Source organism: Barbus barbus (assembly GCF_936440315.1).
Source record: "Barbus barbus genome assembly, chromosome: 27".
Lineage (NCBI taxonomy): Eukaryota > Metazoa > Chordata > Actinopteri > Cypriniformes > Cyprinidae > Barbus > Barbus barbus.
The window spans coordinates 19,112,528-19,130,511 of NC_136755.1; the positions used below are offsets into that span (position 1 = coordinate 19,112,528).

Sequence of the window (17,984 nt, forward strand, 5' to 3'; positions counted from 1 at the left end):
CCTGTGTTACACAGCAAAGCAAAGCATTATTTAATTATGAATTAATTAATTTGTTTTAGGTTTAAAATTGTAGGTTCTATTCATGTTTGTTTTATAGTATAATATTAATATAATATTAATATCATAATTATTAATAGTATATTGTATTGTTATTATGTATATTTTATTATTACAATTATTGATGCACTATATTCAGTCAGAATTGTTAATCTTTTGTGTTTTATTTAATTTAATTTTAATTAATTTTAGATTTTGGTATTACTAATGTTAATATTTATATTATAATATAACATAATATTAATATTTGCACTCTAAATATGTATGTGCCTAATGTACGCCTGAGTCCCAATGTGCATACTATCCATCCTAAATTCTATGTGATATTAGTAATTTTCAATACTATTTAGGGCAGATGGGGAATGTGTTTCTTTCGTTTACCGAAGACTATTATTTTGAAATCGACTTCTCTCATTTTGTCTCGCGAGTTTTCCGTCTTCACTTAGCTTCAACGTGTGTACGATAATCCTGCCTGGCTCCAGGTTTGTTCATTGCATGTGGTATATATGTATGGCTTTTTAGATTTTATTTACACTAGTCTACATATTTTAAGACATTCATATGTGTTGTATATGGTTTTAAAATACGTTTAGCTTTACGTTTGCTTGCTACTTAGTAAACTCTTAACTTCTTAACATTGGTTCTTTAAAATACAATAATAAAACATTAAACAACAGTCATTTACCTTCACAACTGTGTGATTTAACTTGACTTGATCTCTTAAAGCTGTTAACCTGCTTACCTGAATATGCCTTAGACATTTTTTCTGTCCTGAATCTAACATATTGAAGCATTATCAGTCACTACACACCAGGCATTATGTAACATTTGGACTAGTATCTAAAGAAGTTAACAACTTCTGATGCAGGAATGAATATCTGATGGTTGTTTACAGGTTGCCCCAGACGATGGCAGAGAATGGACGTCATCTCAACCCAGAAGAAGTCCCTACCCCACAGCATCCGCCCAGTGCAGAGCCAAATGCAGCAGAAGGGAGCAGTTCTGACCCCAGTGGCCTGTCTCCGTCTCAGAGAGAGGTTCTGGAGCGCTGTCTACATGCTCTCACTCATGCCAAGAATGACAGCCACATTTTAGCAGCACTTCTCCTGGTAAACAACAGCTTATCCTCCTCATCCACACTATACCGAAAACATATATTACATTGCTCATTGTTATCTCTTGCGTTTAGATCACGAGGCTGTGTCCAGCAGGACAGCTGGATACCGGGACTTTACATCAGATTTTTGAAGCGGTAGGTTTTAATCTTCCCGCACGCCTTCTGGTTACAGCATTTCGGGGTGACGACAGCTCCGGATTGCCCCCAGAGGAGTTGATCTCTCTGGGCACTGCTCTATTGGCTGCTCTCAGCACAGACGCAAGCATGGTTGCTCATCCACAACTTCTCAGCACAGTCCCTCTGATCCTGAGCATACTGGAGAACGGACCCAACTGGACAGATAAACAGACAAAAACACTTGAAGCCCAGAGTGGCCCTGGATCTCAAACTGAAGGTGCTACAGATTCCCAGACCACTTCTAGTACGTCTACCTTGGATGAGGCTTTGACTTGTGACTGCTATCAGGTTCTAAGTGCTGTATGTGCTTTACCACAAGGCCCCGAGCAGCTTCTCACCCGTGGTGCTGTTCTGGCTATATGTAGGGCCGTACTCAAAAAACAAACTCTCAGCCATGAAAAAGGGCTTCCGCTGTTGGGACAGCTGTTGTCATCTAGCATAAGACCACGGGCTTGGGCTAAACACTCGTCTGATCTTCTCTTGCTGTTGCGAAATGTTTCGCAAAACTTCTGCAGAGTTTCACATCAGGACAGGTTAGAGATGTGCTCTCAAATACCACCGTTTCTTCCTCCACCCGGGGTCGAGTCAGAAAGCCAGGTGCTTAAGGAGATTGTGGGTGATCTATGGGCTTCGCTGCGGCCTTTGATTCAGGGCAAGCTCATTCAAGAGCATTTAGGCTCAGTTTTGGTAGTATCTGCCTGCCTTCTGGACCTGTATGGATGGGAGTCAACAGGACCTCCTAAATTCTGTTGCTTGCTGGTGAACCGGGCATGTGTGGAGGTGAGGATGGGTCTAGAAGAGCCGCCAGGTACAGAAATCTCCCCCCAGCTGCAGCACATTCTTACTGCCTGCTATCGCATCATGGAGGCGGCTATGGAACAAGCCTGTAGCCAGGGGGCAGTTTCAAACCCTGCTCAGGTACAGACAGCTATCACTGGCCTGAGTCTTCAGCAGAGCAGGCAGGTCCTAGGAGCTTTGGAGGAGGCATTCTCAGCTGAAATTTACTATCTGAAACAGGTGAGAACGCAAGTGTTAAACATATGCATCACTGTATTACGGTTCAAAAGTTTGTGGTCGATAAGAATGTTTATGAAGAATCTTTTGTGCTCATCGGGGCTGCATTTATTTGGTCAAAAATACAGTAAAAACAGAAATATTGTGAAATATTATTGCAATTTTTAAATAACTACTTTTCTATTTCATTGTATTTTGAAATGTAATTCATTTCCGTGATGGCAAAGCTGAATTTTCAACAGTCATTACTCCAGTATTTAGTGTCCTGAAGATCTTTCAGAAATAATTCTGTTAAGCTAAATTGGTGCTCAAGAAACTTCTCCAATGAATGTTAATGCTGAAAACAGTAAAGCTGTCTAATATTTTTTGTAATTGCATTGTAATATATATATTTTTTTTTTTTTTTTTGATGAATAGAAAGAACAGCATTCAACAGAAATAATTTGATCAATTAAACACATTCTTGCTGAATAAAAGTGTTCTTCAGAAAAAATTATTCTGACCCCAAACGTTTGAACAAAAGTGTATGTATTATTAGAAGTCTATTTAAAGAACTTTAATTAAAATGAGAAAATACTTGGAATGCTTAGAATTATAAACTGTCACTCATTGTTTCCCCGTTTAGGTGGAGCAGACCAGCTATGATGACCCATTTCTGTTTGCCACTTTCCGCTCCCTCTGTGCATGGCTTGCTGAAGAAACCTCATGTCTAAAGGAAGAAGTCATTGACCTCTTGCCTTTTCTCATCGGCTATGCTAAAAGTCACTTCAAGGGAGTGGGAAAAGGCAAGGGACTTGCTGATTGGATGTCAAAGATGTCCATCAGCAACAGTTCACAAGATGGGACCTGGAGCAGAGAAGCTGCTCTTAGGTAAGACATTACTATGGCTTTTTTAATAGAAGGTTCCCACAATCCTGAAAAGGTCATGGAAATTAATCAAATAAAATCTACAAAATATGTATATATTCATTTATTTTTTATTTTATGAGATCTTATGCTGTCTGTTTAAGTGTAGAAATGTTCCTGCTCTTTCTTAGATATCTTCTCCCATCTCTGTGCCACCTCTCCGCTGAAGATGGGCCGAGGCGGGTTCTTCTCTCTCTGGATACTCCGGCCTTGCTTGTGGATTTTCTGAGTAAAGGTTGGGCGTCTTTGAGAGGTCAGAGCAGGAAAACGGTGACCCGAGACCCCAGTCTGGAAACAGCGTGTTCTGCTTTACTAAACTTTGCCATTACAGAACCAGAACAAGTCAGGTACACACAGATCTTCACTCACACACAGGATAAGTTATTCCTTAACCATGACTTGATGCACTGCTCCATTGCGCTTTCTCAGGAATGATCCTTGTTTCGTTGCTCTGGAGAACATGCTGAGCGAAGCACTGCCTGCTCTTCTCCATAAGCCACGCCTCTTGGTTTTAGCAGCAAACTGTTGCACTTTGGGTCTCATGATTGCCAGGCTGAAGTCAACTTCCACAGGTACTACTGGCTTGAAATGATACGAATTGGTTAGTAGGATATACCATTTTATAGGATGTGTATCTTAGCGATTATGAATTTCATAGAACTAAAAAGAAAATAAGTGCTTGGCAGGGTTATCTAAACTGAAACTTAACCATACAAAAAAATTATTTTCATTAGTTGAATAAAATAATAATTTACTGAAACAAGCAAAATTCTCATTTAGTTTGTTGAAGTAATGAATAAAAACTATACAGTGGGGCAAATAAGTATTTGATACACTGCCGATTTTTCCCACTTACAAAGAATGGAGAGATCTGTAATTTTCATCGTAGGTACACCTCAACTGTGAGAGACAGAATATTTTTTTAAATATCCAGAAAATCACATTGTATGATTTCTAAATAATTAACTTCTATTTTACTGCATGAAATAAGTATTTGATCATCTACCAACCAGCAATAATTCTGTCTCTCACAGACCTGTTAGTTTGTCTTTAAGAAGCCCTCCTCATTACCTGTATTAATTGACACCTGTTCACACACTCAATCAATCAGACTCCAACCGCTCCACTATGGGCAAGACCAAAGAGCTGTCTAAGGACACTAGGGACAAAATTGTAGACCTGCACAAGGCTGGGATGGCTACAGGACAATAGGCAAACAGCTTGGTGAGAAGGCAACAACTGTTGGCGCAATTATTAGAAAATGGAAGAAATTCAAGATGACTGTCAATCTCCCTCGGACTGGGGCTCCATGCAAGATCTCGCCTTCGTGGAGTATCAATGATCCTGAGAAAGGTGAGGGATCAGCCTAGAACTACACGGGAGGACCTGGTCAATGACCTGAAGAGAGCTGCCTGGGACCATTAGTAACACACTACACCGTCATGGATTAAAATCCTGCAGCGTGCGCAAGGTCCTCCTGCTCAAGCCAGCACATGTCCAGGCTCATCTGAAGTTTGCCAAAGACCATCTGGATGATCCAGAGGAGCCATGGGAGAAGGTCATGTGGTCAGATGAGACCAAAATAGAACTTTTTGGTATAAACTCCACTCGTCGTGTTTGGCGGAAGAAGGATGAGTACAATCCCAAGAACACAATCCTAACCGTGACGCATGGGGGTGAAAACAGCATTGGGGGTGCTTTTCTGCAAAGGGGACAGGACGACTGCACCGTATTGAGGGGAGGATGGATGGGGCCATGTATCGCAAGATTTTGGGCAACAACCTCCTTCCCTCAGTAAGAGCATTGAAGATGGGTCGTGGTTGGGTCTTCCAGCATGACAATGACCCCAAACACACAGCGAGGGCAACGAAGGAGTGGCTCCGTAAGAAGCATTTCAAGGTCCTGGAGTGGCCTAGCCAGTCTCCAGACCTGAACCCAATAGAAAATCTATGGAGGGAGCTGAAACTCTGTGTTGCCCAGCGACAGCCCCAAAACCTGAAAGATCTGGAGAAGACCTGTATGGAGGAGTGGGCCAAAATCCCTGCTGCAGTGTGTGCAAACCTGGTCAAGAACTACAGGAAACATCTGACCTCTGTAATTGTAAACAAAGGTTCCTGTACCAAATATTAAGTTACTTAATATTAATAATACTTATTATACTATAAATATACTATAAATACTTATTTCATGCAATAAAATAGAAATTAATTATTCAAAAATCATACAATATGATTTTCTGGATTTTCTTATTAATTTATTCTGTCTCTCACAGTTGAGGTGTACATACGATGAAAATTACAGATCTCTCCATTCTTTGTAAGTGGGAAAACTTGAAAAATCGGCAGTGTATCAAATACTTATTTGCCCCACTGTATATAAAAAAAAAAAAAGAAAAAAATATTAAAATTTCTAACCTGAAAATATAAAAATAAAGTCTAATTTAAAATATTTATAAAAGCAATAATAGTATGTAAGTGATGGTAAAATAACATCATTGAATAAGAAAGGGTTTTCAGAGGCAGAGCAAGTTAGTACATTATGATGACAGATTATAAATATAACAGTTGTTTTAGGAATCGTGTCCACTGATGAAACACTTACAATAAGAGCAGATATGATTATTAAACTTCTATCCTACTTTGTCTTAATAAATTAAAAACTAAAATAATTTAAATGCTACAAGTTTACATTTTAACAGTGTTACTAAATTATTAATGTTTCAAAAAAGTAACTTTAAAGGGATAGTTCACCCAAAAATTTAAATTGTCACCCTCGTGTGACTAATTTTGTCAGAGTGAATAGTATAGAAGAATGCTGGTGCCCAAACAGTTGCTGGTAGTCCTTGACTTCAATAGTATAGGGGGGGAAATACTATGGGAGTCAGGGGCTATAAGCAACAATTTTCATTTTTGGGTTTAATATCCTTTGAAGCGTGCGTTAGATGACAGCTAAGGCAATCTAAATGTAAAAAAAACAGGATGTGTTTATTGTTGCTGCTTAATAATGGGTGCCTTGAATCTTTGCAGACCCTGTAGAACTAGGCCAGCGGCGTTTCTTCTCCTCAGTTCTGTCTTTTCTCCTGAGTGCTGTGCAGTCTGGACAGGCTTCTAAACCGGCACGGATCAGCGCTCTCTGGGAGGAACACTGGGAGGAGGCTGGAGAGCTTTGGAGGCTCAGTCTGCAGGCTTTGGGCGGTTGTGTTCGAGCTCAGCCCTGGATAACCACCCTGATCAGAGATGAAGGATGGCTGCAGAACATCTTCACTCTGCTAGGATCCAGCGGACGTCTCCCAGACCAACCTTCACAGGATGCTCTCGAGGAAGTCCTGTGTGCCATTGCCAAGCAATGCCCGGTGTGTCACAAGGACATTAGTGAGCTGGTCAAGAGTGTAAGCTGTGGATCTCTTCAGGGTTTGCCACAGCTTAGCAGAATATTGATGGAGTAGAATTTGTCAAATACAGATTTAATAAGACAGATAAAGCACTTATTATGTTGTCATATTTGTCTGTTTGGCATATTAAATATGCAATGGATTTTTAATGGATTTTTTTGGCCGAAGTATAAACAAGAATGTTGAATAAAAATATTTCTTCTTTTGAAGTGATTTTATTATTTTATTCATAAAGTTAGATTCTTACATTCTGATCAAACGTACCTGGAATTCACTGCTTTAAAATTGATTCATTTGGAAGGTGCATTTATGTAATCTGAAATGTATCTGTTGCACTGACCTTCCGGTGTTGTGTGGGAGTATGTCCACTAGATGGCATCCTTACAGCAATCTATAGTTATTCACAAACAGCCAAGGAAGATTTAGTTACAAACTGTCATAATCAAATTCACAGTGTTTGCACAAGAACAGTTGTTAGAAAACATTATTTATTGTAAACATTTTGGGTTACAATCACCATTTCTTTAATGTTTTTAGCTTTAGATTTTTTTGCAGTTCACTTTCACAGTTCTGTGGTTTGAAAAACGGCATATTGTAAGTACAAACGTGTAGGTTCTCAATTATTATGAGGTTTTAAAACAAAACGTTTCAAATGAAGCATGCCACGTTTAAAAACACTGCTCTCGCGACTGTAAATGGCAACAACGCATTATCTGTCGTCCTTTCAGCAAATTAGTAGTAACTTGTTACTGACCATTTATGACTACGTAATGCTTAAGGGATTGAAAGTTATATATAAAATATTTTAAGTTCTCCCTGATGTCAGTAGGCTACTGCTTCCTAGCGGCTGTGTCTGCAAATATAGTGTGCTGCCTACAGACGGCATCTTCGGGAAAAATTATTAAACTTATTTGATCAAAAACATATTTTGTTTTCAAACATATTTACAAAAAAAAAAAAAACATGGCATTCATTATCATGGTACATATCCAGAATGTGACACAAAACAATTAATGAAATAGCAAAAAACGTAGCCATACAGAGCAGCAATTAATTCTATAAAATTACAACATGTAGCTAGTAGGCCTAGAACAGGTGGCAACATCGACCTGACATTAGTTAAAAATGCCCTTAGCCAGAGAATAGTAATAAAGATGACTTTTACCTGATTGAGGTTTATTGTGGACATTGTTTATTCAAAACCTACAAAATATGACGATGCTATTAGTTTGAGGGTAAAATTACAAAACATTCTGAATAGCGAAAGCATTTGTGCACCGTAAAATGTGTTGAAATGAAAATGAAATGAAACCCATTTTCTTCGCTTAAACTTTCCTCAGTGCGTCTTGCCATCCAAAATCAGGATCCCATTTGCCCCCACTTTTGTCTAACCAAGTTTATCCTCCGCCCATCAGCATACGTCTCTCTCTCTCTCTCTCTCTCTCTCTCTCTCTATCTCTCTCTCTCTCAACTCTGGTCTCTTTTTGTCAATAAAACTCCCGAGTCTCTCCGGTACCTCTCTCTCACCGTTCATCTCGCAGGGCACATAGTCTGTTCTCTCCCGTCTTGAATTCAACAAAGGACGACAACTTTATCCAAAAACATGTTGTGGAAATCACGGACCAAGACAGAACCTTACTGCTTACAGGTAGGCTTCAGTTCAATATTATTAGTGTTTCAACTTTAGCTGCATCAGAGAAATTTGAAAAAGACTTTGTTGTAGCTTTATTTAGAACTATAGAACTAGATTATCACTTGATTAAAACAATCTAGGCCTATACTTTTCGCACTTAGAAACAATATGTGATTTATTTTCTAAAATTCGGTATGATCGCTGGTAGGACTTGTAGAAAAAATAAAGCATAAAAATAGTCTAAGAACCTAAACTTTATTATCATTATTTTCTGTGATGTTTATAGAAATAAAAATTAATTATATGCTAAACAAACCTTGGAAATTTTCAAATAGTCATAAAGTTTAGTGAACTATTAACCTGCAAGAAAACGTAATAAAAAGAAGAAGGTTTTTCAAATAAATGCAGAGAATGAATTAATTTAGAAGAATTAATTAATGTCCCTTTAAGGTGGTCTACCCGACCCCTCCCCCCTAGTGTAGCGCTATAAGAGCGCTCGGGTGTGATTAACAGGGACAGTCTGATGTAGAGCATCATCCAAAGAGGAGAACATCACTGGGACTATCTAGGTCTAGTTAATGGATCGAGATCCCGGGTTTTATTGACTGCTAGGCTTTAAGGAGGCTGTACAACTCAACGCGTAAAAGGCATATTGGAGCTCTTGTGTCCAGATGTTAGTCCACACCTACTCGACCATGGTGAGTTAAACTGATGCAAAGTTCTTATGATCTGTTGGACTCTTCATCGAGATGATTGTCATGTGATATCAGCTGCGATGAGTGTATAGATGAAAGCGCATACGAGCGAGCGTAATCCGGGTCAATGGTATTAAATGTGCGTAGAATATGGAAGCGCAAAAGTGTGCTGGAGTGTTTCATTGCAAATGTCACATGCTGCCATTGGTCTAAACGGAGATAACAGACTAGTCTTTGTCTTACAGTGACTTGAAAGTTATATCTTGCGTTTCAACAAAGAGAATCATTAAACTCGGTGGGTGAAAAGGGCTAGACAGAAACTTCGGTTTGATTTGTTTTATCACATGCGATGGTGTTTCCCACACTCAGTATTTTGACGGATATCAATTTTTTTTTTCGCCCTAGATGAAGAAAAATCTAATATTAAATTGAAAAATAATAAAACAAACCAATGTAAAGAAATAAAAGATTAAATGAATAAAAATAAAATGAGTAGCCTATCTGCAAAAGTAGAAATGAAAGATGCTGTCACATTCATTTGTTACAGGGTTTCAGTCGTTTAAATTATTTTTTACTAAAAATATCCAAGAAACTGGAAAATGGCTAGGAAAATTATAGAAGCACAAAAAGCAAAATTATTAGGCCTACGTGTTTTTCTGTGCCTGTAATCCTGTAAAGCAGCATTAATTGTATCTATTGTCTGTCTATCAATCCTGATTGTTTAAAACAGTGGGCATCATTAAAACACCTGGCACAGAAAAAAGCTCTGGAACATTTGTCAAGCTATTAGCATTTTTAATTAGTATGATTCTAACGAATATAGGCTACGATTAACAACCATTAATTTAATACCCAGAAATCCAGAAAAAAAAGAATCTGCAGTTATCTTTCCTAAGATTTGACATAACAGTTACACACATTACATGTAAATTTAATAAATTATTCTAATAACAATAACTGTATTTACACACAGCTCATAATTAACAAAGAGGCCTAATTGCTGCATATACCCTATTTAAAATGTAAAAGCCAAGTTGCTATCTTAAATATCCAAGATGTTCATCATTGCACTTTGATTTTAATTACTGATGAAGAAAATTGAAACTCTAAAAACATGGGAATGTTTTTTGTTACAGTGACAGAAGTCACTGTAACAAAATACATGGATGGATACAGGGATCAGCATAAATTATGACATGATGAAAACACTTTATGATTACAATGTAATCTTTTCTTTATAAGTTTATTGTCAGTCATTTTTATTGGCTATATGGCGCACGCATAAATTGTCAAAGTTATGATGGATTTTCATGAAACTGTTTTTTACCCACAGGACCGTGCGGACGGACTGTCCAGCTCCTCTCCGAGCGGGCGACTCTCGCAGCTCTCTTCGCTGAACCAGGCAGCGTATTCCTCGGCTCCCCCGCTTTGCCACACTCCGGCGTCCGACTTCCAGCCGCCCTACTTTCCACCTCCATACCCCCAGTCCTCACTGTCTTATTCCCAGAGTCAAGACACCGGATACCCGCATTTACCGGACCACTATCCGTCCATCAATTCCCTCCATCAGCACCAGCAGGCAGCGTGGCATTCCCAGCGCTCGCGCTCAGAGGACGCGGGGCTTCTGTCTCAGTCACACCGCGCTCTGAGCTTAGATCCGCGGCGGGAGTATCCGGGCGTTCCGCGGCTGCTCCATCATGGACTGGGTGAAGGAGCAGCGGCGCTCGGTGAAGGTCCTCTGGGAATGCACTCAGTGGGTCATCACTGTCTGGATGACATTCAGGTGAGTTTAATCACTTTTATATTTATTTATTTTTATAATTAATTGTATCCCTGTATAACAAACATTAAATAGTGAGCAAGAATCATGCTCAATCAAACTTGAAAGCATTGATATTGTTTTAAAAATTTCAAGAATGTTTTTACAGATTTTTACAGCTGTTTTTCAGAAAATGTAAACTACACAGTTCAGGCTCTTCATAACATAATTTGTTTATCTATTTTGTTAGGCTACTTATTTAAATAAAAGTGTCTATAATAAAAAAAACATGTTTTGTAGGCTACAAACGGAAATGTAAATATTTTCTTAAACAATGATTTCTTATATAATCTTGTTTTATGCATGAGTGCTTTAAAGTGATATTTCCTCTGTGATGACCCTTCGAGTGCTTGTGTGAAAATTAATTTAGCTACTTTGAAATACATAATAAAACACTGTTTTTCCTTACTTAAGATTAAAAAAAAATCTAGGCTATTTTATTAGTGTATTTCGTTGTCTAAAACAAATACATATTTTTTATACATATTTTAAAATGTTATTTAAAAGATTACAAGCTAAAAAATAAAATAAATACTGCCTCTGAAATAAAGAAAACGTACACGTTAAAACGTGCGTGATTCTTCAATAGGCTTTTCTGACCGCTTGATCTTTAAAAAAATTAAATTAAAAATGTTAATATCTGATGCAAAAGTGGATTTGGGTTATAATGTTTGATAGTTTAGATTTGAGATATTATATGTAATGCTAATGATGTGAGATCGTAATGACATTTCTCAGAGAAAAGTTGGATAAGCCTTGGACTTAAAGTCAGTTAATTTTGTAGAAAAGTACAAATGTTTTTTTCTCAATTAAAAGTCTCCAGAAGAACGGTATGGTAATGACACATAATATGCAAAACATGATGCAAAATACTGTAGGCTACTTAAGGAATAAAATAAAAATATTTTTTTTAAAATGATATTAGTCATAAAAAGGTACAATAAAGAAAGTTTAAAGCCACTATAATTTATATTTTAAAAATAAGTTTCTAGAGGATGGTAAACGTCAATGCCACTATTGAAGAATTATCCATTCCACATAAGATTCTTAAGAATCTGCTTTTAATTCGTTTGATTTTCGGCTCGAGCTACATGATGGCTTGTTCTGTCACTCTTTCAGTAGAGAAAGCAACAGAAGTGGGCAGGTGCAGAATGAGTTCGTGTCTGTCTGTCACAGGAAACTTACAGCGCGTCCAATCGGTTTCCTCGGCCAATTATTCAACAAACAACTGGACTCTCTTTGATGATACGAAGCATTTCTGAGAACTGAGTTAGACAGGAACAAGCCTGATAGTTTAATTTGCCATAAAGCTACAAATAAGCGTAAACACTATTTTTTTACTTGGCCATTCCTGCGACTTTAAATGGACAACTATCTGAGTTGTCTGTATTGTTTTATTTATGCATTGCTTTCATGTTACAATACAATAGAGAAAAGCAAAGTCGTCGTCTCAATACGAACTTTCCCCCTTTTATTTCTGAGGAGAAAATAAATGTTGTAAATGATATTGCTGGTGCATATGATGTCATGAAATCTCTCATTCCTTCCGCTTTTTTTATTTGTATTTTTTATTCAGATCTAAAAAAAATATCTAATTTAAATTAAGGAAAATATATAGGCCTAATACAAAATATAAATACAAATATTTATAAATACATTATTTATTAAAATTACTTTATTCAATAGTATTCAGAGTGGTCTTATCACCAGTTTTTGATTATAATTATACAGATCAAATTAATATATTCATAGTCTGTATTTAATCAGGAATATTTTTTTACCATTATCATACTAATAATTTAAATAATTAAGAAAATAAATAATTGCAAGTGTTTTTCAAACATTTTATAGTGTAACAATATGCTATTCGTTTTAACAGGGTATGGAGGAGGCATCCGCTTTGGGGATCCTGGACCATTCTGTTATCAAGAAAGGTGAGAGTCTGTACCTCTGATGCATATAAAGAAGAGGGGTCTGACCTCTTCAGCTAGGGAAAAAATAAAAAATAAAAAAAAGATTTTATGGGCTGGCCAGACACACCATAAAGGATGCAGTCAAGCGCACACACAAAATAATTCAGCTCTGCAATTTCATTTGAAGTCAAGAAATCCTGTAGCACTCTGCCTCTGCCTTCACCCTAAAGGCAGTCGCTGTTAATGAACTGTTCATGGTCATATGAGAGAAAGAGGGGGATTAGAGAAAGGCGAAATGGAGGAAGAGAGCAGATAATAAAGTTATGAAGAATTCAGAGCATCACTACTCCTTTCCACTTACCATTAAAAAAAATGCAGAGGATAGTTAATGAGTATAGCTTCTGAAATCACTTTCTACAGTGCAGCATAATTTAATCAATTACTAATGCATTTATTTTAGATTTATTGCATATATTTAGTGCTCTGTGAAATCTCGCTTATTTACCGAGCAACAGAATGGATAAATGATGTACTCATGGGTGTAGGGAGATTTCTGTGTCGAGAAGAAACTAAAGCCTACATGAATAAACGGATCTGCTCTCACAGCTTATGTGAGATGCTTCCAGCACCTCGGCCGCGCGCTCAGAGCTTGTTTGTGTCCGCAAATCAGTGCTGCACAGCAGGGCGTAACGAAGACGCGCACACCGCCCACGAAGAGGAGAAAGCCAATACTACAGCGCATTTTATCTCTACAATAAGGGATAATGATAATATAAACAGTAACACAATGTGTTATGTGCCAATCCTTGGAAAGGGGGAGGAGAGAAGCGCTGCTTCATGGTCGAAGACACACGGGAGCGCGTATCACTTCATAAACATTCAGCATTCGACTTCACTTTTGGGAGGATGGATGATTATTACATTTGAATAATGTGAATTATAGCTACAGATACTTTCAGGGTAGCCGATTTTTTAAATAATTTCTGTCAGTAGCCTACTGTGTCTAACAATCTTAAAGAAGGCCTACTTCATTTTTGTAAGCCTACTTACAGGCCTGTTGTCTCTGTGTTATTTATATTAAAGTGAAAATAACTGCATTTTTGATGAGAAATCGGCGATACTTAAACGTACCTCAAACAAACACGACTTTGAGCGTTTGTGAGTTTTAGTACAAACAAAATTTGAACTTTGATACTTAAATGTTTAGTTGAATTTTGAAGGGATATGGGTGGAGGGGTTGTTATATTTTTACCAGAAAAGTTAGTCCATATTTGACCCAAAGTTGGGTTGAAACAACCCAGCATTTTTTAGTGTACCCTTACAAAACATAACCATAGTATTTCTAGAAATGAAACCAAAAATATAGTTAGTTAGATATAGTTAAAAAAAATATATATAAATCATGGTAACCACGAATTAACCATGGTTTTGCTACACTAACCAGTTTAACCATGGTATTTATAGTGAACAGTGTTTAAACAAAAAAAGTGCTATAATAAAGCATGGTTTATTTAGGTAAACTAACGCTGGAGTTAGTTTAGATGGTCTCCTAGCTTGGCAAAGCTGTTGCTTACCTGGTCTCTTAGCCCAATCATGCTAAAGGTGCCCAAATCTCTCTAAAACCAGCCAACAGACCAACCGAGCCAGGTCAATCACCTTGGTTTTTTTTTTCTCATAGCCAGAATGTTCCCCCAACCCTCCACGTTTTGAATCATTCATACACCCATGTAGCCGATTTTCCTAATGCATGCATACTCTGCATTTTCTCTAGTTCTATTGAAGTGTGCTTGAAAATCCAACCCACACAGATGTGGCATAAGCAAATGCTCGATTAAGCATCTGCATATAGGCTAATCTTATGAAAACAAATGAAGGTTTTTAGGAATGATGTAACAAAAATACTTGAGCTCAAATTAAAAGCCAATGGTAGTCTGTTCTTCCCAGAATACTAATCATTATTAGAGTTTGAATGGAGGTTTGTGTCTCCTTCCTTTTTGTGCCTTGGTTAATGGGGAAAAATCTTTATACAATGTCTGCTTTAAATGGGTTAATGCATAACAGCCTAATTTTCTGTTTTATGTTTGCCATTTTATTACATTGTGTTATTTTCGACAGTAATTGTTGGGCTCATTTAAAAGTCAGATTTTTAAGGAGCCAGAAAACTTTAATTACAAACACTACAAGTGAAAATTACTGTGTGCACAACAGATGGAATAAAGCTTTCCCCCAATGGAGATGGAACACCCATTTGAAAATAAGAGTGAGAAACAGAAATTAAACATATGTCAACCTGTGGGAGAGCGTCTTAAAATGGTTTTTAGAACAGAAGGGCAAATCCAAAAGCTCAAATTATCACATTTTTATAAATCGTCACTTTCTTTAAAGTAAGATTTCACTCTCCTGTAGTAATTCTGGCACATATACCCTAAACTGTGTTCTGTTTCTTCTTACAGTTCCGGTCCCATCAAAGCTAAATGGCTCAGCGGTCTCTGCATTGTCCTTCACTAAAGAAGGCCTAGGTCTGGGCAGTGTGTCCAACCCCGCAGAGGTTTTCTGCTCTGTCCCGGGCCGCTTGTCGCTCCTCAGCTCCACCTCTAAGTACAAAGTCACAGTTGGAGAAGTGCAGAGACGCCTGGCACCACCTGAGTGCCTCAATGCCTCACTGCTCGGAGGAGTCCTGCGCAGGTGAATGGAAGTGATGGAGAAAGAAGAACAGCAGATGTGTTGGATGAATCTGAGGTATAAATCTTTTCTACCTGTTCTCCTTCAGAGCCAAGTCAAAAAACGGAGGCCGCTGTCTGCGAGAACGTCTGGATAAGATTGGCCTCAACCTGCCTGCTGGTCGGCGAAAGGCAGCCAACGTCACACTCCTCACAGCGCTGGTGGAAGGTACTGAAACGTTTAATAAAAACCAGACATACACAATCAGATTATGTCTACTGCTGAGACACCACCTCGTCCTTGCTGCAGTAATTGTCCCAAACACAGCACACACACTATATAATCAGTCACTTATGGCGAGAACGTAGATGTTAATGTCAGTGTGAAGCAATAATCTTCCAGCGAGTGTTACCTTAAAATTATAAGTGCCTAGGAAGTCATTTTTAAACGTTCGAGAGCCTATTATCACCTCAAGCTTTCAGTCAGCGCATTCAAGTTCCATTTTTCAATCTTCACGCTCTTCTCAGGTGAGGCGGTTCATCTCGCACGGGACTTCGGGTACGTGTGCGAGACCGAGTTCCCCGCCCGGGCCACAGCAGAGTATCTGTGCAGACAAACCGACCCAGATCAGCTGCCCACACGACGCAGTATGCTGCTGGCCACCAAGTGAGTTCTGCCGAGATCTACAAGCGGTTCAATCACTTCTACCTACTCAAAAGGAACAAGTCATTTCAATCATAATAAAGACATTTGAATGGCGTAGATATACTTAAATGTATAGATTCTTTGAACAGTGAAACAAATGTGAAGCACTCAGGTATATTTCATATTTAAACCAGGTATTTTTCTCTAATGTAACAGTCTCAGTTATTTTACTGAAGTCTGTATCAGGGGTTTTCAAACTGGGGTCCAGTGGGTCCCACGAGAGTGCTAAAGTTAAAAATTGTATTTTGTCCATGCACTGCTCTATCACAATAATTTTATTCCATCAACCACCCTAGTTTTATACTATTCTTCATGTTTACCTAAACAATAACTAATATATATATGTATTGTGTGTGTGTGTGTGTGTGTGTATATATAATTTGTATGTAAAATGTAAATATTTTACATATTTTTAACATCCTAAAATAATATAATAACAATAAATGAGTCTTAAGTTTTTATACATGATAATATATGGCTGCCTTTATATTATAAAAAGGGATTCTATGGGTCATATGTACATAGCCTACAGTATATATGTATATCTAAAATATGTAAAATCTGAGAACTTTTACTAAATATTTTTATTATCATTTTTAAACAAACCCAAAGAAAAGCATACAATTAGGGTAGTCAGTAGAAAAAAATAATTGTGATTGATCTCACATTTTTGGCTGTTTTTTTAAATTTGTACAAAATTATTTTAACCCTCAGCAAATTCTGGGGGCCCCAGTTTGAAAACCCCTGACACAAACTTTAGTAAAATAACTGACTGAAACTGCTTTCAGCCAGTTATTGCAAGCCAATCGTAACGGTTTATTTAAAGATATCGCATGGCGTACTCATGCTCACCTCTCATTTCATGTCTTCAGGGAGATTTGCAAGGAGTTTGTGGACCTGATGTCGCAGGACAGGTCGCCGTTGGGCGCCAGTCGCCCCAACCCCTGCCTGGAGCCCGGGGTGCAAAGCAGCCTGACCCACTTCAGCCTCCTCACCCACGGTTTCGGCACACCCGCCATCTGCGCCGCCCTGTCGGCCTTCCAGAGTTACTTGCTAGAGGCCCTAAAACTGCTGGATAAAGGAGAGGGGGGAGGAAAAAGCCACCATGACAAGGAACTCAAGCACCGCAAATGAACAACAGGGAGAGAGACACTACCTCCCTCACTTTTAGGAGCGTATGAGTGTATTTATGTGTACGAATGTGTGCGTTCACCCCACCGTTTCGCACCTGTACGAACCGATTGCATTCGTCTCTGATGAAATCCAAGATCTCCAGAGAAAGAGGAAATGCCACGATGCTTCGTGCTGCATGCGGACCACAAACTCCCAATGGATCCCCATGACTTGACTTACATGGAGCCCTACACCATGTTCTCTGGAGATCGGGCCCCTAAACCAATCAAAAGATGGCATGGACAATTAAGGATGGGGGCGTAAATGTAATTACATATTGACAAACAAATTTGAAAATGTCATTTTGTACTTCATGTAGTATGTTTATTATCAATGTTACTGTTATTCTTATTGCCGTATTGCAATGTAAATGTAATATATTATTAAACCAACAACTGAATTCAACCGCTTGATGCTGAGAAAGACTTCCTGATGAAAAAAACCCTCACAACTTTTTATACACAACTAGCAGGTTTTTGCTTTGCATAAATGGACTTGTTGGCATGGTACAAATCTGACGTGATTACAAAATTAGCGTGATACAAATTGAACACCCAGGGGGATGTTTGAAATTTCTAGTCCCATTTGCTAAAGGCAGGGTGACATTAACCCAAACCGAAACCTCAATGTGACACAGTGGCAAATCCGGCAGAATTACCTCAGAGATAAAACAGTCCTGACCACTAACCCCCGGGGGCTCGGCAATCACTACAGTCAGCGAAC

At 38.3% G+C, this 17,984-nt stretch overlaps 2 protein-coding genes and 1 long non-coding RNA gene across 4 annotated transcripts in view; all 3 read left to right on the top strand.

Moving 5' to 3' along the window:
• The window catches only part of LOC306847517, a 779,007-nt gene that overhangs the window by 238,227 nt on the left and 522,796 nt on the right, over window positions 1-17,984 (top strand). The gene's annotated exons all lie outside the window — the stretch shown is intronic.
• LOC306846932 (neurochondrin-like) lies at window positions 498-6,872 on the top strand. 2 transcript variants are annotated; one of them, XM_079380638.1, is made up of 7 exons: window positions 498-539; window positions 953-1,166; window positions 1,247-2,368; window positions 2,991-3,235; window positions 3,403-3,618; window positions 3,701-3,843; window positions 6,298-6,872. In XM_079380638.1, exons 2-7 carry the CDS (start codon window positions 966-968, stop codon window positions 6,714-6,716), a joined length of 2,346 nt encoding a protein of 781 aa, XP_079236764.1. In that variant the 5' UTR covers window positions 498-539; window positions 953-965; the 3' UTR covers window positions 6,717-6,872. The 2 variants fall into 2 exon arrangements, with proteins under 2 accessions (XP_079236764.1, XP_079236765.1); XM_079380639.1 differs by lacking the exon at window positions 6,298-6,872 and adding an exon at window positions 4,383-4,518 and having other exon boundaries at window positions 507-539.
• Window positions 8,182-17,670, top strand: LOC306846789 (transcription factor AP-2-epsilon-like). Its single transcript, XM_079380401.1, has 7 exons — window positions 8,182-8,310; window positions 10,324-10,773; window positions 12,689-12,743; window positions 15,176-15,407; window positions 15,493-15,611; window positions 15,911-16,049; window positions 16,961-17,670. Exons 1-7 carry the CDS (start codon window positions 8,266-8,268, stop codon window positions 17,220-17,222), a joined length of 1,302 nt encoding a protein of 433 aa, XP_079236527.1. The 5' UTR covers window positions 8,182-8,265; the 3' UTR covers window positions 17,223-17,670.

What these genes read in the sequence shown, in the direction of transcription:
- LOC306846932 (XM_079380638.1), top strand. Translation starts at nt 966, where the DNA reads ATGGCAGAGAATGGACGTCATCTCAACCCAGAAGAAGTCCCTACCCCA. An exon ending in AGCAGAGAAGCTGCTCTTAG is followed by an intron (nt 3,236 to 3,402) that starts GTAAGACATTAC and finishes GCTCTTTCTTAG; the next exon opens with ATATCTTCTCCCATCTCTGT. An exon ending in ACAGAACCAGAACAAGTCAG is followed by an intron (nt 3,619 to 3,700) that starts GTACACACAGAT and finishes GCGCTTTCTCAG; the next exon opens with GAATGATCCTTGTTTCGTTG.
- LOC306846789 (XM_079380401.1), top strand. Translation starts at nt 8,266, where the DNA reads ATGTTGTGGAAATCACGGACCAAGACAGAACCTTACTGCTTACAG. An exon ending in ACTGTCTGGATGACATTCAG is followed by an intron (nt 10,774 to 12,688) that starts GTGAGTTTAATC and finishes TCGTTTTAACAG; the next exon opens with GGTATGGAGGAGGCATCCGC. An exon ending in CCTCACAGCGCTGGTGGAAG is followed by an intron (nt 15,612 to 15,910) that starts GTACTGAAACGT and finishes CGCTCTTCTCAG; the next exon opens with GTGAGGCGGTTCATCTCGCA.